Source organism: Podarcis pityusensis (genome assembly GCF_964106645.2).
Source record: "Podarcis pityusensis genome assembly, chromosome: 3".
NCBI classification, from domain to species: Eukaryota; Metazoa; Chordata; class Lepidosauria; order Squamata; family Lacertidae; genus Podarcis; species Podarcis pityusensis.
Genome location: NC_138026.1, coordinates 73,080,754 through 73,097,999, shown reverse-complemented (window position 1 = coordinate 73,097,999; position 17,246 = coordinate 73,080,754). Strand labels below are relative to the sequence as shown.

The 17,246-nt window shown below is 39.3% G+C and overlaps 1 protein-coding gene across 17 annotated transcripts in view; it reads right to left on the bottom strand.

Moving 5' to 3' along the window:
* The window catches only part of AFDN (afadin, adherens junction formation factor), an 87,873-nt gene that overhangs the window by 41,347 nt on the left and 29,280 nt on the right, over nucleotides 1-17,246 (bottom strand). For 13 of the 17 annotated variants that reach the window (XM_081000665.1, XM_081000652.1, XM_081000658.1 and 10 more), the window contains exons 7-11: nucleotides 16,457-16,568; nucleotides 15,384-15,551; nucleotides 10,321-10,365; nucleotides 2,353-2,447; nucleotides 871-1,130 (exon numbers count right to left, since the gene is read on the bottom strand). In XM_081000665.1, coding sequence (XP_080856791.1) covers nucleotides 871-1,130; nucleotides 2,353-2,447; nucleotides 10,321-10,365; nucleotides 15,384-15,551; nucleotides 16,457-16,568 — 680 coding nt within the window. The remainder of the gene's footprint in view (nucleotides 1-870; nucleotides 1,131-2,352; nucleotides 2,448-10,320; nucleotides 10,366-15,383; nucleotides 15,552-16,456; nucleotides 16,569-17,246) is intronic. The other 4 variants (XM_081000656.1, XM_081000653.1, XM_081000657.1 and 1 more) reach the window with 1 other exon arrangement.

Here is a 17,246-nt window from a genome sequence, read left to right as displayed (position 1 = left end):
AGGCGCAGCGCCGCCATCCCGCTGTTCCCCGACCTGGTTTTGGGGGGGAAATAAAGGAAAAGGGTTTTTCCTTTATTCCACCCCCCCCCAAAAAAAAAATTAGGTGCGTCCTATGGGACGGAGCGTCCTATGGGACGAAAAATACGGTATGTTTACACACAGAAAGATTTTATCTCATTTTCAAAGAATGACACTATAGAAAGGTCACTAAAAGTAATTTAGGAAGTTACTTCAAAACTTCCACATTTTAATCTCTTCTGCTCATTGATATTCTTGTCATTATTTAATAAATTATTTTATTATTTATTGCCATTATTTTATTTATTGTTGTATTTATTGTTGGCTCTCATAGTCATTCTATGGAAAGGCAGTGCAGAAATGTTACAAACACAACACACTCTCTCTCTCTCTCATATGCAAATACAAAGATAGTCCAACACTTGTTTCTTCATGCTACTACAATTCAGGGACCACTGTGATTTTCATCATGCCTAACCTCATGACATATAAAGAATACAGTTAAATGCATGTAATATGAAAGGTGTGCAGAATTTTCTTCCAAGTGTCCTTGGTTTTACAAAATTATAACATTTATAAAATTATTATAGTATAGCATGGTGCCTTTAGCTATGTTGACTTTGCTCTTTTATTAATGGAACTCTACAACACAACATTAGTTTTAAGTATGAATTAAGCAACTGGAAATTCCAAAAGATTTCACAAGATGGAGCAAGAGTATTAAACATTAGTAAGAAGATAATCATATTATTGTTATCAGGGTTGCCACTTGAAAAATGAAACATTGCTATGCCATCACCATCTTAAATAACTTCCTGAGTTTGGGATTATTGCTTGAAAATGGTGATTTACCCAGCTTTGAGTCGTGAACTTTTCACCATGTGTCCTGCATCTAGACGTCCTTTAGGAATGTGATCTTGAATGGGATCCACAAATTTAAATACATGAGAGGTCCCAAACTGAACCTTCATACCACTTTGCAGCATAGTGGTCTCTGAGATCCGCTGACCTTCTACATAAGTCTCGGCATCAATGCTTCTTGGGGTAACTGTAACAACTCCATCCATATTAGTGAGGTCACAATGATGAGGCTGAATTCCTGGACCAAACAACTGAAAATAAACAACCAAAATTTAGAAGTAGCAAAACTGATACCAGGTTTTTTTAAAAAATAAAAATAAAACCTATGCTAATATGTACATAGATGTTTTGGTTTAAATAAGCAAAGTACTTTTTTTCAATATTAATTGCATTAGTTCAGCATCAATTTCCTCAAAATGTACCATGAGTGATGGGATCAAGTATCTTTCAGAAACCACCAAAAGCTGCCATCTGTGAATGCATGTAAGGTGATGAGTATGATGATTGGGTAATAGCGACATTAATTGAAGAATAACTATGTTATCTTGTAGAAAAATACAATACCAACTAGCATCCGTGCTAGTCCACACACATACGTTTACAACTTTTAAAACTGAAGCCTTTTTTACTATATTTTTCTGGTTCCCGCTTTATTAATATTTTTCAGTACACAACTGAACATGAAGCTAAGTGATTATGATAGAAAAGGTTGACCGGTAGCATTAAAAAAATATTGGGCTGTATCAAAAGTAACTTATGCTCAGAATATATCCCACTGAAAATAATTAATCTAAGGTAGTTATGTCCATTAATTTAAATGGGAGCACAGGCAATGACCAATTGTATGGCGGTTACGTTCCTGACACCCACGCTTTGGAAGAATGAGCATAAGCCCTCTCCACCCAGTTCTGCCCCTGGCCCACCTCCTTTTCCGGCTACTTCCAGGTCGTCACACATAAATTGGTCATTGCCTGTATGTACTTTGAGTGGGACTAACAATGAATACAAGCAACTGGATACAATCAACCACCCAGATCAACTAACTGTCTAGGTTCTGAAAGTCTGGAAAGTATATCATTCCTCTTCCCATGGTCACACAAAGGTTTCAGCACAATTCAATGTCAAAACAAATGATGGGTTGTTGCAATGATAACATGTTGCAAACTCATGGGGGTAGCCAGGATTTTTATTAGGGGGGACAGACATTTTGTTTGGGGGGCCCCCAGAACCTGAGTTTGCTATGTATTTTTATTGATGTTTATTGATGGGGGGGGCAGCTGCTCCTCCCTGCTCCCCTTGGCTATGATCATGGTTCCAATGGCTTTAGAATTGTGCACTCTCCTTCCCCCCTGGGGGAGGGGGGATCTAAAGTTGCTCTTAATAATAAACCAATTTTTTTGTCTGATCCAAATATGGGAGACTGCAGCTTGTATAAACCAAACTCTCTTTCTTGACTCAATAAACGTTTCCTACCTGTATGGAGTTGTCATCAAATTTTTCTGTACCAACTTCTGTCACACTTAACTGCAGACGATAGAGCTTTGGTTTATCTCTTGAGTCAGAGCCATCTGCAAGTAAGAACAAGTTATTTTGTTTGCAAAAGTAATTAAAGCATGTAATTTTTTAAAAAAATGAATATACACAAGGACATTGCATAACAAATACCATTGCTAGAATTCCAAAGCATATTTCAATTAAGCTTTAAAACAGTATTTATTTCAGTAATTATGTTTATGTTATTATACATAAATCCAGGAGGTCTTCAAATAACTAACACTATAAACATATAAAGACATACTAGCACTGGGAAATTTGAGATAATACAGGAAGAAACATTAAATATACTGAATGACATCCAACTAAGTCACACTTAAAGTAGACACAACGAAATCAATCAAGTTAAGTTAAATCCCTTTATTTCAACTGGTCTACTCTGAACTAGATATCATTACCTGGTTGTCTCAAATTAAGTGATGCTTGGAGTATACCATTTAAATCAATGGACTTCAGTTGGTTTCAAACGTGCCTACCCTGAGTATAAGTTGGTATGATAGAATCCAATTGTTTTCCTTACCACAATTTCCAATTTGTATATACAATATATTGTATATATTGTAAACTGCCTTGTGATCTTTGAATGAAGGGCAGTACAGAATGTAAATACATACATACATTTTAAAGAGTACAAACAAAATGTTTTAAGAAGTGCTGCCTCCCACTGCCCCAAAAAAGAAACATTGGGTTTGTGCACTAAATTATCCCTGATTTTATCTTTCAGTAGCTGCTGATGTGCATATTTCCCTCCCTTAGGATCTATGGATAAAGGGCAAGTTAGAAATATCATAAATAAACAAATAAAATATTCCATTTAGTGGATTTTCTTTTTTTTAAAAAATGTTATTCACATTTTAATATATTACTGTTCATGGTTTCTCAGTTTACACACTAACTGCATATAAATAGTGGTGATGTGCACCATACATCCGAACTTGGCTGCTGGGGAGAATTGTACACATATCTAAAAGTGTAATTCATGGATCAATTATCCTGAGAGACTGTCAGAAGTATTTTGAGGCTATTGGTACAGGTGAAAAGAAATGTAGCAGAGGGGTGCTTCTAGCAACACAACAGGCCAGATCCTTACCTCCTTACCCCCCTGGCAGGCCAAATTTGTTTTTTTTTAAAAAAAAATATTTATTGGGGTTTACAATAAAAATAAATATAATAAACAGTATAACATATATCTTAACATAATTTCACATTTTCTTTGGACTTCCTCACATCTCCCGCTCCCACTTTCATCGTTGTAACTTTTTGCCAGCAATTTATTATCTTATTCCTGGCAGGCCAAATTTGACAGGTGGGCAATCAATTGACATTGGGCTTTGAAATCAGGCTTGTTGGGACTTTAAAACTAGCGCGGCAAGATTTGAAAGCCCTGCTGCTGTTTGTAAGCAGCTTTCTAACAGCCCCTATGCTCCTGTTTGACAGAGCTCAAACAGCTCTGTGTGTGTGTGTGTGTGTGTGTGTGTGCGCGCGCGCGCGTGCGAGAGAGAGAGAGAGAGAGAGAGAGAGAGCCCTTTGTGAAAGTTAGAAATCCCATGTGCAGGCAATGATTTCAAAAGAAAGCTGTCTTTTGAAAGCATTGCCTGTGTGCAAGTAGCCGTTGTTTGCAAAAGGCACTGCTTTTAACACCCTCTATGCCCATTTGAAGCTCAAACTGGTGGGGGACAGTATCTGAAAGCCCTTGAAAAAGGGATAAATATGCAGTGCAGAAATACTTTACTTCTCTCTATGCTGTGCAGCCAATACAAGATTAAATCCTGTCCTTCCACCCACTGCCTGACACCACCAGTGATCCCAGCAGATGGTTGGGTGAAAACAGCATGGCATTCGAAATGCTACTGTGGGCCAGAGGTTCCCCACCCCTGATGTAGCATTTTTCCATACATGTTGAATTCCTTTTCCCCAACTGATCATTCACTGGATTCCACTGAACATTCACACCAACCATATAGTAAAGCAGTATTCATTAAGAACAATCCTGATTAATTCCAGTTTAGCGAAGTAATATTAAGATGCTCTTATGTTTATCTATTCTTGCTGAAGCACTTACACAAGTAGCTGCTTCAACATGAGACTTTGTTTCAGTTATTAAGCAGAGTTCTCACTCTTACCGCATTCAATACATAAGCATAAGCAACAATATGTACTAATTAAGCAGTCACAGGAGGCAGTGGAGAGATCACAAAGATCTGCCCAGATAAAACCTACATTAAAAGAAGAACTTTTAATATAAATGCTGAATTTCTCTTAAGAGAAACAAACACGTTTAACCTGATTATATAAAAGGTAGTTCAATATCATTTTATGTTCACACTTTAGGTACTTGGAGGAAGGGCAGTGTGTGTGTGTGTGTGTGTGTGTGTGTGTGTGTGTGTGTAGGATTTCTACTTGTAAGAGCAACAGCAAAACTAAGGACCATTGTTCCTTCTAATGCTAAATTACTCAGTCCCAGTGCACCAACATCATTATAGCCAAAATAGGCTCACTGAGCAATAAGAGGGAAATAACAGCAGGCTTGGATCAATCCCAAGGTATGCACTAGTACAAAAAAAAGAGGGGCGGGAACCAATGGAGGCAATTCCGTTTTTTAAAAGGTTTCAAATATAACTGTGCTATCATGTAGCACATGCCGGACGTACCCTGCTCCCTTACTGTATAAGGGTGCTATTAAACTAAGTTTTGCTCAGAATTGACCCATTGAAATCAATGTCCATGAGTTTGTCCGGTAATTTCAACAGGTCTACTCTGAGTAAAACTTAGTTGAATGCTACCTATAATGTTCAGACCAGAGGTCATGTGGCAGGCTTTCAAAAGCTATTGCACAAGCTCTTGGTGGTGAAGGGATGACAGAAACAGGAAGGAAAATGAGAGTTGGGGAAAATTATTTTTAAATCATTTAGCTGGGCTATAATAAGCTTTTATCTACTGTCAGCTTGTGGTGTGCTATGCAATTGTTTGAAGGAAGAGCAAACCAAAAGACAACAAACTGAGGAGCTGGAACAGAGACAGCTGGTGGCAGGAGATTTTTTAAAAGGAGAGAATGTAATAAGAAAATGTTGTTTAAAAACAGCAGTGAATGACAACCTGATCTGGTTGGAGACAGAGGACAGGAAAAAAGGGAGGTTTATCTCTCCTTTCTCCATACTTTTCCTCACCCATGAAAGTCACCCCATAACTGCTATTTGTGCTCATGCTAACTTTCCTAGGGCAAATGAGGGGGAAGGACAATTTACACTGAAGAAACAGCCTAAGTGGGGAGAAGGGTTTGTTCATGCCATGGTCCTCATCATCCCTCAATAGGCAGTTCCTAGTTAGGTGACGGCCGGGTGTGTGAATCATTCTTCCAGCTGTGTATTTAATCATTACAGTGGAGAAATGGAGGGTTGTTGTTTTGCACATTTCACATCCCACCTTCCCACTGCAGCCCCAGCACCAAATGCTACAATGTTACAGATGGTTCCCAACACAACATCGAAGACGTCAGAAAAACAATAACCAAAAATACGAATAAGTCATTCATCATAAAACACCCTTATAATACAGAAAATCAACCAGCAGCAGGTGACAATGAGCTGCATATTGCGTGGCTCATTACAGTTTTCACCCCTCAACAAAGGCCTGGGCACAAAGCTATGTCTTCACCAAGTGACAAAAAGCAAGCAGTGCTGGTGTTGGACATACCTCTAAGGGGAGGGCATTCCAGAGACAGGGCGCTGTTGCAGAGAGGGTCATTTATTCTTATTACAGTGGTGCCTTGGGTTCTCAAACTTAATCTGTTCCAGGAGTCCGTTCGACTCCCAAACCCGTTCAAAAACCAAGGCGCAGCTTCCGATCAGCTGCAGGAGCTTCTTGCACTCAATCGGAAGCCACGGAAGCTGCGTTGGACATTTGGCTTCCGAAAAATGTTTGCAAACAGGAGCACTTACTTCTGGGTTTGCAGCTTTCAGGAGCTGATTTGTTCGGGAGCCAAGGCATTTGAGTACCAAGGAACCATTGTATACTGCATTGCAGGGTCTTACTGGGCTGATTGCTGCTTCAATGTGCTGGCTATTGTGATGTTATTTGTTGCTTTTAACTTAAATGTTTTAAATTATGTGCTTATATGTTGCAGTTGTATGTTGCTCAGTCTATATACACTTCCCACCTTGTGAGGAAATTTTTGTGAAAGGCGGAGTATAAATTTATTACAAAAAATAAACAAACAAACATTTACTCCTATAGAAAATAGTAGGACATGCTCCAGAACAAACAGGCATAAGATTACAAAAGGGGTAGCTAACATTGTGTCCTCCACCTGACCACTGGTCATGCTGACTTGGGTTGATAAGAACTGTAGTTCAACAATATCTGGCAGGCACCATGTTGGTTACCCCAGATTATGCTGTAAAGAAAAACAAAGCCATTCCTATGATGTGTTGTTACACAGCACTCTTTGGAAAAGAGCTTCTAAACAGCGAAGTGCTATATTTTGCCACAGTAATGCTCCAATTTTAGAAATGCACTGCTGCATAAAATTAATTAGAAGCATAATGAATGATTACAACATAAGTCAAATTGCCCAACTGGGATTGACACAGTGCTACTCAAATAAAAAAAAGGGTGCAATTAACTTTTGGTTTTTTAAAAAATGTCTTTTTATAAGAAGTACATATATTCGTGCACACAACTCTTCAGGTAGGATAAAATTAGTACGTTAACAGCTTTCTGGACCTCCCTTTTTTCCCTTAAAAAGGTAAATAACATAAGGGAAGAGTATGCTAATGAACTGAGAGGCCTTAAATTATTTACTTATATTCAGGTACAAATAACATTCAACCAAAGCTTTGCATTTGTTTAAACTTAACAGCTAAACTACTCTTAGCTATTAGGAAAACTCTTCAGATATGTAAGTGACACAAAATATTAACATGGCTTTTTAATTATTAAAGTTGTTTGTACTAAATTAATCATGCTAAATTGGCTCTCCATCAATTTAAATCAGTGAAATTGTTTCAAGTGAAATTTCAGAGTGTCCTCCCCCCCCCCCCGGCAAAACAACCACGACCTCATTTCACTGCAATATGGTGAACCTGACTGCCAGCATAGAGAGAAAATATATGGAAGCATGGAATAGCAAGTCTGGAAGGGAGAGTGTGGGGTAAAAGAATCACAGATGGGGGGAAAAACAAAAAGAATGCATGGCACTGAGAAAGCGGATGGAGAAAAGTTTTTCTCCTCTCATAAAACTAGAACTCATGGATAGCTCAGTTGGGTACAGCATGGTGCTGGTAATGCCAAGGTGGCAGGTTCGATCCCCGTATGGGACAGCTACATGTTTCTGCATTGCAGGGGGTTGGACTAGATGACCCTCAGGGTCCCTTCCAACTTGACAATTCTATGATTCTAACATCCAAAGAAGCTGAATGTTGGAAGACTTAGGACAGATTAAAAAGCATTTCTTCATGCAGCGCATAGCCAAACTATGATGCTTGTTCCTCGATCCATGAGATAGTGATGGTCACCAACATGGATGGCTTTAAGAGAGGAACAGACAAATTCATGTAGCAGATCCACAGATGAATCTGCCACTCTAGCTAGTTTGTTGAGGCCCTTCCAAAGATCTGTGAACCCAGTAGAACCTCTGTAGACCATGAGGTTCTACAGCACCACTGCAGACCATGGAGAAAGGGACATACAAGCACACACCCCTTCCCCCACCACAGCCAGTAAAGTGGAAACTAGAGAAGGACATGGGAGAGGCATACCTCCCATACACTAGCACATCACCTCTGGCCATTCTACTTTTTTAAAAAAGGCTAGATGATGGCATTAGAAGTAGCTAAAAGCTCCCTCTTCTGCAGGCCTTGCATTTTCAATAAGCACTACAATCTACTTTATTAACGCAATGAAATTGAAGCAGAGCATTTCCTTCACCATGACCATGCGTTTGTCTGCACCCAATTATTATCTCCAGCAGTCCTGCAGGTCTAGCCGTGGGAAGCCCATACCTATGCTCAACAAGATGAGCGTTACAAGATCTAGAGTCACTTACCATCGTGGTTCCTCTTTGTCTCTCTCATTCTCTATCCATGAGCCTTCCCAGGAACATCCACTTGGTGCCATCCTTATGGTTTTTTGACACCAGGTGAAGACCTCTGTTCACCTAGGCCTTTATATACACTGGCCCTCTCAGTTTTTAAATCTGCATTTCTAACTTTGGGGTTCTGACAAGTTTCTTTTTCCTTATATTCAGGTTCCTTTTATTTTTCATTTAATTTTTTATTACTTATTTATTGTAAGCCTCCCTGAGGGCTTTATATTATGGCTACAAATGTTGTTAATAAATAAAATTTGAAAAGTAGGCTGTGCTCCCAGACAGAAGCTAAGGAATAGCAGCAGCCCTGCTTCCTGGACAAAAGCTGAGCCAGAAATGAGCCTTCTCTCCAGAAGTAACAACTGTTATAGCCCTGACAACTGACCTGAAGAGGAATTATCTACTGCAAGCTCTTTACTAGCTCAGCAATAACTGAGAATTATCAGGAGCTTTCTTATTTTTACTTATGAACAGATGACCTAAATAAGGGCCGGGGAAACTTGTGACATGCTGGTTAGAGCCAATGTGAGCTGGGAGCCCAACGATATGGGGGGGGGCGTAAATTGCCCACTCATGAATTAAAGCTTAATAGAACTGCCAATGCAATGACATCTTGGAAACTACAGACAACTCTTGACAATTCCACATTATAAAGATGTATATAAAATTATGTGACCTACTTAAGAGAACTCAAGAGCTTTAGGGCTTTTCCTGTACCACCAGAAAGGATTCATGCATTATTTTAAAAGTGGTTTAAAAAAGCAAGAATTGACAGAACAGGCATTAAATATTCTTCATAATGGATTGAATACCTTAGTAGCAGCAAGAAAACAGTCTGCTGCTTTAACTGAGATTAAGCCTAAGAGTTTACATTTTCTGCTGCTACACAAATACATTCTCTCCCCGCCCACAGAATAAGTTTATGAAAACACTGCAGCTGGCAGCCAACTTACAGAAATGGGTGATATTTCAGAAGAAGCAGCAGCAACACTACTATATTTCAAACACCATGTTTAACTAAGTATATTACCATTGTTTCTCTTTTGCAAAAAACAAAAACAGATTAGCTACCAACATAACTGGGAAACAAAGGATTCATAAACATTTTTCATTAACAACCGTTACAAAAGAAATCGTGTTCATTCTCTACAGACACACATACACTGCCGCTTGCTCAAACTAAAACTCTAGGTAGACAAAGAAAAACAATGTCATCTTCTGATTTGTGAAAGAGGTTTCTAATTGCAATTAGAAATGTAAAGCATATTGTTCAAGTTATTGGCCACAAGCCAACTGCATGAATATGCAGTAATGGGCTGCTACATGTGTATAACCTTGATCAGAGAATTTTTAACAAGGCTCATCCACTTATTTGGGAGAAGGCAGCTTCCTGGAAGCTGAATCCAGCCTATGCTATCCAGTCCCAGATTATAAACTGTCAGTTATCTCAGTGGATGGTACATGTGCATGTAGAAACTGAACTTAGATGTGTAATCCCAAACCCTCACCACAAGACCCTGCTAGATATACGAGTACCCATGTTTTACAAAAGTACCAATATTGATGTATGTGGCCTCCCGATGATATTGTTAGAGCATACTAGGGATTTTTAAAAAGTTTAATTTTGAATTATTCCTTTCCTCCACACCTGAAGCTATAGACTAGAAATAGGGTTAGATCTGAGCTTCTGTTCATTAAGGAAGAAAAATGCAAGATCCATTTTCAAAACTAACAAAAGCCTTTTTTGCTAGCACAGATTTTAGTGACTAGTGAGAAAGAACAGTATTAAATAACAGCATTACCTTCATAAGTGTGATAGTTGAAGTAGGCAAAGTGATTCCTTCTCCCTGGGATTAGAAAACACATGCACAGGACCCAGGTGAAGGCAGCATCAGCAGAACAGATACCATGCAGAACATGCGGAGGAGGGCAGAGAAAAGAAAAGATAGGAAAGAGTGAAACTGTAAGCCAACAACACTTACTCAATTTAAAAGGATGAAGTGCTTTTAACGCTTTCAACTTTAAATACTGCACAGAATATAGAGACATTGGTGTTGTGGATGGATTAATACGATTGTTAAGTAGTTGGCAGCAAGCTGCTAGAAGAAAGCACAGAAAAATCACCAAGCAAAGTGGAAAGGCCATCATTAGCTGTACACAAACTAAAACCTTAATTCATATAAGACTTCCATTTTAATTTAGAAATATTGTGTCTTCCATTCATTCACTGTCTATGGGTGGATGTACTGGGGTACCATCATACCCATTACAAACGCACAGAATATGATGCCAAGGTACGTCCACTCACAACTCTGCTTTCAAATATTAAGTAAAGCTGGAATTAAATGGCAGAGTAGCAGTCTCCCAATATGTTGTCATGTGAGATATTTTCCCTACATCCAGACAATCTGTGTGCAAATACAATCATGTGCACTATCACATATGCTGGAGGTTAAGTTTTATTTTGTTGCCAGTATATGAACTGGGCACCCCACATTATAACTGGTTGCTGTACAAAACCTCCACACGTATTATCCCCATATGAAAGATAGTGCAAATGAAGCAGCAGCCCTCAGTATCTTGCACATTCAAAACTGCATATTCCTTCTGGTAAGAAGAGTTCTTGTTGGAAACACTGTGACTGCCTCAACCCTCCTCTCCCATACCTTAATTTCAGACAAATGAAAGTGAATAATAGTGAAAGAACCACAAGAAAAAAATATCCTCTTTTAGGAAGAAATCTATATGCATAGTAAGATTCACGGACAGGAGGCTGGAGCAAAACATGTTTTCAAAGGATAAAGAACTGCTCCCTATGGTTCTCAAGCGGAGGCAAACTATATGAAAATCAGAATACACGTGACACATACTCTTAAAGGATTAGAACAGTGGTACTACTTTTGTTGTATTTACCATATTCTACTTGTGACCAGTGGCGTAGCGTGAGGAGGGGAAGGGGGGACCGGCCGTACCGGGCGCAACACCTGGGGGGGGGTGCGCTCGCAGCTCTCTGCCCCTACTAAAATCCACGGGTTAGGGGGCGCAAATTACTTGCCTTGCCCCGGGTGCTGACAACCCACGCTACACCACTGCTTGTGACACAAAAGCCACATAACAAATAACTCCAAGTATAAAGATCACTTTTCATATTATCATAAAATTCGAGCTACAATCCAGAACTCCAAACCATATGTGTTTACAATGACACAGGCTGGTTTCAATATTTTCTGATTACATCCTTCAGCATAACCTGAATCTAGTTCTACAACAGAACATTTGCATACATGGCTGATAGGTGGTGAGACTCCAAAAGTCTACTAGTCACAATTACTACACTGGAAAACCATTGACCCATCACTGCAGACATTTCTGTGTGCTTTGTTTTCCACACTGTAAATCCAAAATATATTTTCCACCTGCGGTTTATATATAGTGGCATGCTTATTTATATGCCACCCTTAATTATAATATTTTCAGATTGGCTTACAAATAAATCTCATGATAAAACAGCAAAAAGCAGCAGGTAAAAGCAGCACAAAACAGTACAGATAAGACTGAGAATTGAAAAGGAAATAAAAATTTTTGCCTAGTGCTGACAAATTATCAGAATAGGAACCAAGCCAAGTCTCCCTAGGGAGAGCATTCCACATGCAGGGTGACACCAGTGAATAGCACTCACCCACCCACCTCCCCTCCCCTCCCCTCCCAAGGAGCATCAGAAGATGATCTCAAGAGTATAGACCAGGCTACAATCGGAGAAGGTAATCCTTTAAGTATCCAGGCCCCAATATATTTAGGGGTTTAGAAACAGGCCCCAGGAAACAAACCAGGAACCAGTTCAGTTGTTTACATAGCACTGACACGATGCATTTCCATTGTGACAGCAATTAGCAACCAAGCAGCTACAGTTTCAGAACACAACTTGGCATTTCATTCTTTTAAAAAGCTTTCTTTTTGTGCTTCCCTGCTAAACCAAATTTTGTGTTATTTTAAAAGAACAGAAATCTAGCATACAGTAAAAACTGATATACTAAACAATTTATGTGCTCTGTATTGTCAGCATATTCAAGGAAAGTTATTAGAATAAAGTCTTGATTTAGAAATATAATTTTAGTGAAATCTCAGTTAACAAGCTAGGGACAGCATACATAGCACCATTTTAACTTAACATGCATCATGTGACATAGGGAAGCCTAAGAATTAGTGATGGCCTAAGGTTTACGGAAGGGACGCGGGTGGCACTGTGGTCTAAACCACTGAGCTGAGGGCTTGCTGATCAGAAGGTCGGCAGTTCGAATCCCCGCGACGAGGTGAGCTCCCATTGTTCGGTCCCAGCTCCTGCTAACCTAGCACACAGCGCAAGTAGATAAATAGGTACCGCTCCGACAGGAAGGTAAACGGCGTATCTGTGCGCTGCTCTGGTTCGGCAGAAGCGGCTTAGTCATATTGGCCACATGACCCGGAAGCTGTCTCCGGACAAACGTCGGCTCCCTCGGCCAGTAAAGCAAGATGAGCGCCACAACCCCAGAGTCGTCCGCGACTGGACTTAATGGTCAGGGGTCCCTTTACCTTTTTTAAGGTTTACCCAGTGAGACTTAGGCTTGAACAAGGATGTGAACCCAGGTCTAACAACAACAACAACACTATTCATGATGCAACACTGGCTCTCAGGCAACAATAAGCCGTAAGCTGTACACTAGTGCAGCACAAGAGAACTACTGTGTTGTGTCACCAGGAATTAATTAAATTACAGGAATTAATTAAATTACATGAACCTAAACTACTCACCCACAGAAAAGTCTGTCAACACTATGCCTGCAGGATTCATTGTTTTGGCTTTACCTCCACCACAGCAAGTCATTCTGCCACATCTCTGCATTTGGTGCAACTGGATCAATCACTCCTGATGCACAGAACTATCTGCCTTTAGAAGTAGCTGCCCATTAACACTGTGAATGAATCACTGAATTCCCTCCTTCTTATAAGGCTTGTTCTAATCAGCAATTATTACTATTACAATTATTACTAAAATAAGGGGTGAGCTCCTCTGAGGACAAATAGTTATCTTACACATTGTAAAAGTAAACCTTTGCAAATGTAAGAGTGGATTTGTGCCCCCAATTTTAAATCTGAAAATCCTTAAATCAAATAGTATCAGCTTTGTAAGTCATATACTCTTCTGCGCTCTGCACTTATCTGTTGCCAAGTCTATATTAGCCAGGTCATATAAGTTTATACCTTGATCATAAGGAACCCCATGCTTCTTGTGGCTTTTGGACTTGTGGGGGTGCAAAGGTGAGAATGCAAGGGTGGAGGAGCTGGCTTTGGCTGTTCATATTCCTAAAAAACCTGGGGGAAACTTGCAGCATTCCTTAATATGAAGCATTTGCCTATAAATGCTGTTAAAAGCTATTTTTTCCAAATACTGGTTAGAGAAGATTTGCTTTCACAGACTGATATTCGCCTCTGTGAGAACAGTGTGAGCAGCTGGTAGAAATAAGATACAGAAATAAAGACAGTAGCTTATACAGAAATAAGGACAGTAGCTTATAGAAAGGGCTGTAATATATAGGAAGCACTGTAGCATCAGTGGTTGAGCACCTGCTTTGCATGCAGAGGGTCCCAGGTTCAATTCCTGGCATTTCCAGGTAGGACTGGGGGGAAATTCCTGATCCGAAACCTTGCAGAGCTGTTGCCAGTCAGTGGAGACATTGCTGAGCTATATTGACCATTGGACTGACTAAGTACAGTGGTACCTTAGTTTACAAACTTAGTCCATTCCGGTAGTCCGTTTTAAACCGAAACCATTCTTAAACCAAGACACGCTTTCCCTAATGAGGCCTCCCGCTGCCGGTGCCCTTCCACCGTTCGGATTCCGTTCTTAGACCGAGGTAAAGTTCTCAAACCGGAACACTACTTTTGGTTTTGCAGAGTTAGTAAACCGAATCGTTTGTAAACAAGACTGTTCTTAAACCGAGGTACCACTGTATAAGGCAGCTTCCTATGCTCCCATTACTAAAAACAACAGCTTAGATACAAATATGGCCAAATTTATGTAAAAGGTGCACTCCACTCTGGGAAGGACTATTCTGTTTAACTTATTCATCTTATTTTCGCCCTGCCCTTTATCATCTGGTCTCAGGGCAAATACATCATAAAAACTCATAAAAATACAAATGCTATATAATAAAATACCACATTAATAAAAGCACAGCATCAATAACATATTAAGCAGGCAATAAAAACATGAGAGTCAAAATCTCAACCCCTCCCAGAAATATTATACCTCACTCTAAAGTGTTGTGTAAGAAATGTGAAACAAAAGATGTTGTTACGGAAGCAGAAGCCTGAGATCCAACACAGAAGCTACTTATTACAGCACCCTGTGAATCCTTGTGCAAACCTTTTCTCCATGGTGCAAATCTATCTTCATATACATTTATCTTTAATGTGGTACCTATGTATACAATCTGAAACAAAACACTTCAAAAATGAAAATCTATGAAGTTTTATTCTAATGGAATATTGAAATATAAGTCTGTTATTTTCTTTACTATTATGTGTTTTTTTGTTACCTCAGTGATTTCATGGATGACTATATCAAACAAAGCCTCTTCTTGCTTCAAAAACTATCTGATGAAGTTGCTTTATCCAACTTAGCCAAAATTACCCTTGACTAAAGATCCCGAAATCTTAAAACTTCGGTTGGAAACTGCAATCAAAATAACCCATCCCTACCAATTCTATTCTATAAAGCACAATAAATGGAGGATAGTGAACTCTAAAGTATTAGAGTCCATCAGGGTTGACCTGATAGCAAGTGATTCAAAAAATGGATGAACATTATTGTAAAATAAATTCTTACCGGGACTTAGTTCAACCAGATAAGGTAGCTTCTCTGGATGAAGGGAAGAGCCATAACCAGACCCGTCAACTCTTTCCTTCCCCTTTAATGGCTTTCCATCAAATTGTTTCTTCAACTTCTTTGGAACATAATCAGGTGGTCGCCTTTTCAACTGAAAGACCAGTATCCCTAAACATAAAACCACAAACAAAACATCTGAGGTCTGTTCTGTCTTCAAGGTATAGATAAATTAAATTCATATTAAATTGTACATTATTAACTATACTGATTTGACTGTGCTCTCCTAAACAGTAATTATCGAATTGAAAATTAGGATTAAATATAAGGATTAAAGAACTATAATATTTTCTATTCAACATAATTTATTAATGTTCTCTAGAATCCAGTGCTCTAGAGATCATAGATCATATTTTATATTCAAATGGATAGCCTTTTTCATTCTAAACAAACCACAATCAGTAAGCCAATAACAAGTCTTTGCAGCCCAGGGGCAGGAGAGAGGATCACAGAAAAAAAAACCTGCTTTCCTTTGCATCCTGCTGACTGAAGCCTCACCATTCACTGAGCAACACTACTGGATACAAAGCCTTGGGTACAAAGAATGGATTGTTGGAGCAAAACAAACCATGAACTCCTGGTTCAAATGTAATGCTAAGCCAGAGATCGTGGTTTGTTTCCTCCCAGGTGAGCAGAAAGGAGCAAAGTGGAAGCGATTAACTTCTGCAATGTATGACTTTCCATCAGCCATTGTTTGGTGCTTCATGAATATACCTGGAGGAGCCTTGGGCTCATGACTCCTTTCTCCCCTCATGCATGATGACTGCCTGTCAACAAACAATTGTTTCAAATCCTGATTAACAAGATCATACAAACAATAGCCTGATCATTCAGACACTGAGGCAAACCATAACAGGATCAGACAACAGGGACTCATCCATGTCCAAGGGGAGAAACAAAGTGCACAAGTTTTAGGTTTAAGGCTAATAACCCACTCCTCCTCCTGGCTTGCTCACAGTGCCTTGCCAGTATGTGACCATTGGGTTTTATTACATATTATGAACAACTAAAATTACCTTTGTCACTTGGCCATTCCCTGAATATCTGAAGTGGGCACTCATCATCATCAAGAATAGATTCTTTAGCACCTTTATCATCAGAATGTTGAGCACCAGGAGGAAGCATGACCTACAGAAAAGATAAACTATGAGTTTGAACAGAGCAGTTACCCAAGGATAAACACTCAAAGGCCAAACCACCCTCTCCTTTCCTTTCTCCAAATGTAAGCAGTACATAATTCTGTTGGTACAAAGTATACCATGCCATATTATTTGGGAGGGGGGAATACAAATAAAAAATTATTATTATATTACCTGTGCCCACTGCTCAACCAAAAGGTAGTAAGAATGCATGCTTTCAAGTTTTATGACTCTGATATTACAAAGTAGGTTGTGAAATTTTATGCCTGCATCACGGCTGGTAATATAGTATCACAGTGGCCCTGTTCAGCCATAATGAGAAATCATGTTTTTTCTGTTGTGGGAACAAGACTGCAGAATCCTTGGGCTCCCATGATCCTTTGTACAACAGAAGATGGAAAGTTTTCATTTTTTAACCAATCACCATTCCCCATTGCATCTTAATTTGATCAACTGCAATCTGTTATAAATGTGACTAGATAACAAACCAGGATTATGAAACCATAATCTGATGTTAACTAATCATAGTTTGCCAAATTCAGATGTAATGGGGAAGGGTCACTTATTCAAACGCAAAAGCTCTCAATGCCTTCCTCCCTATCACAAGAAAGAAGGACTGAATGCCCAGGCTTGCTGTGAGACATTCACAGAACAGAAAACCATGGTT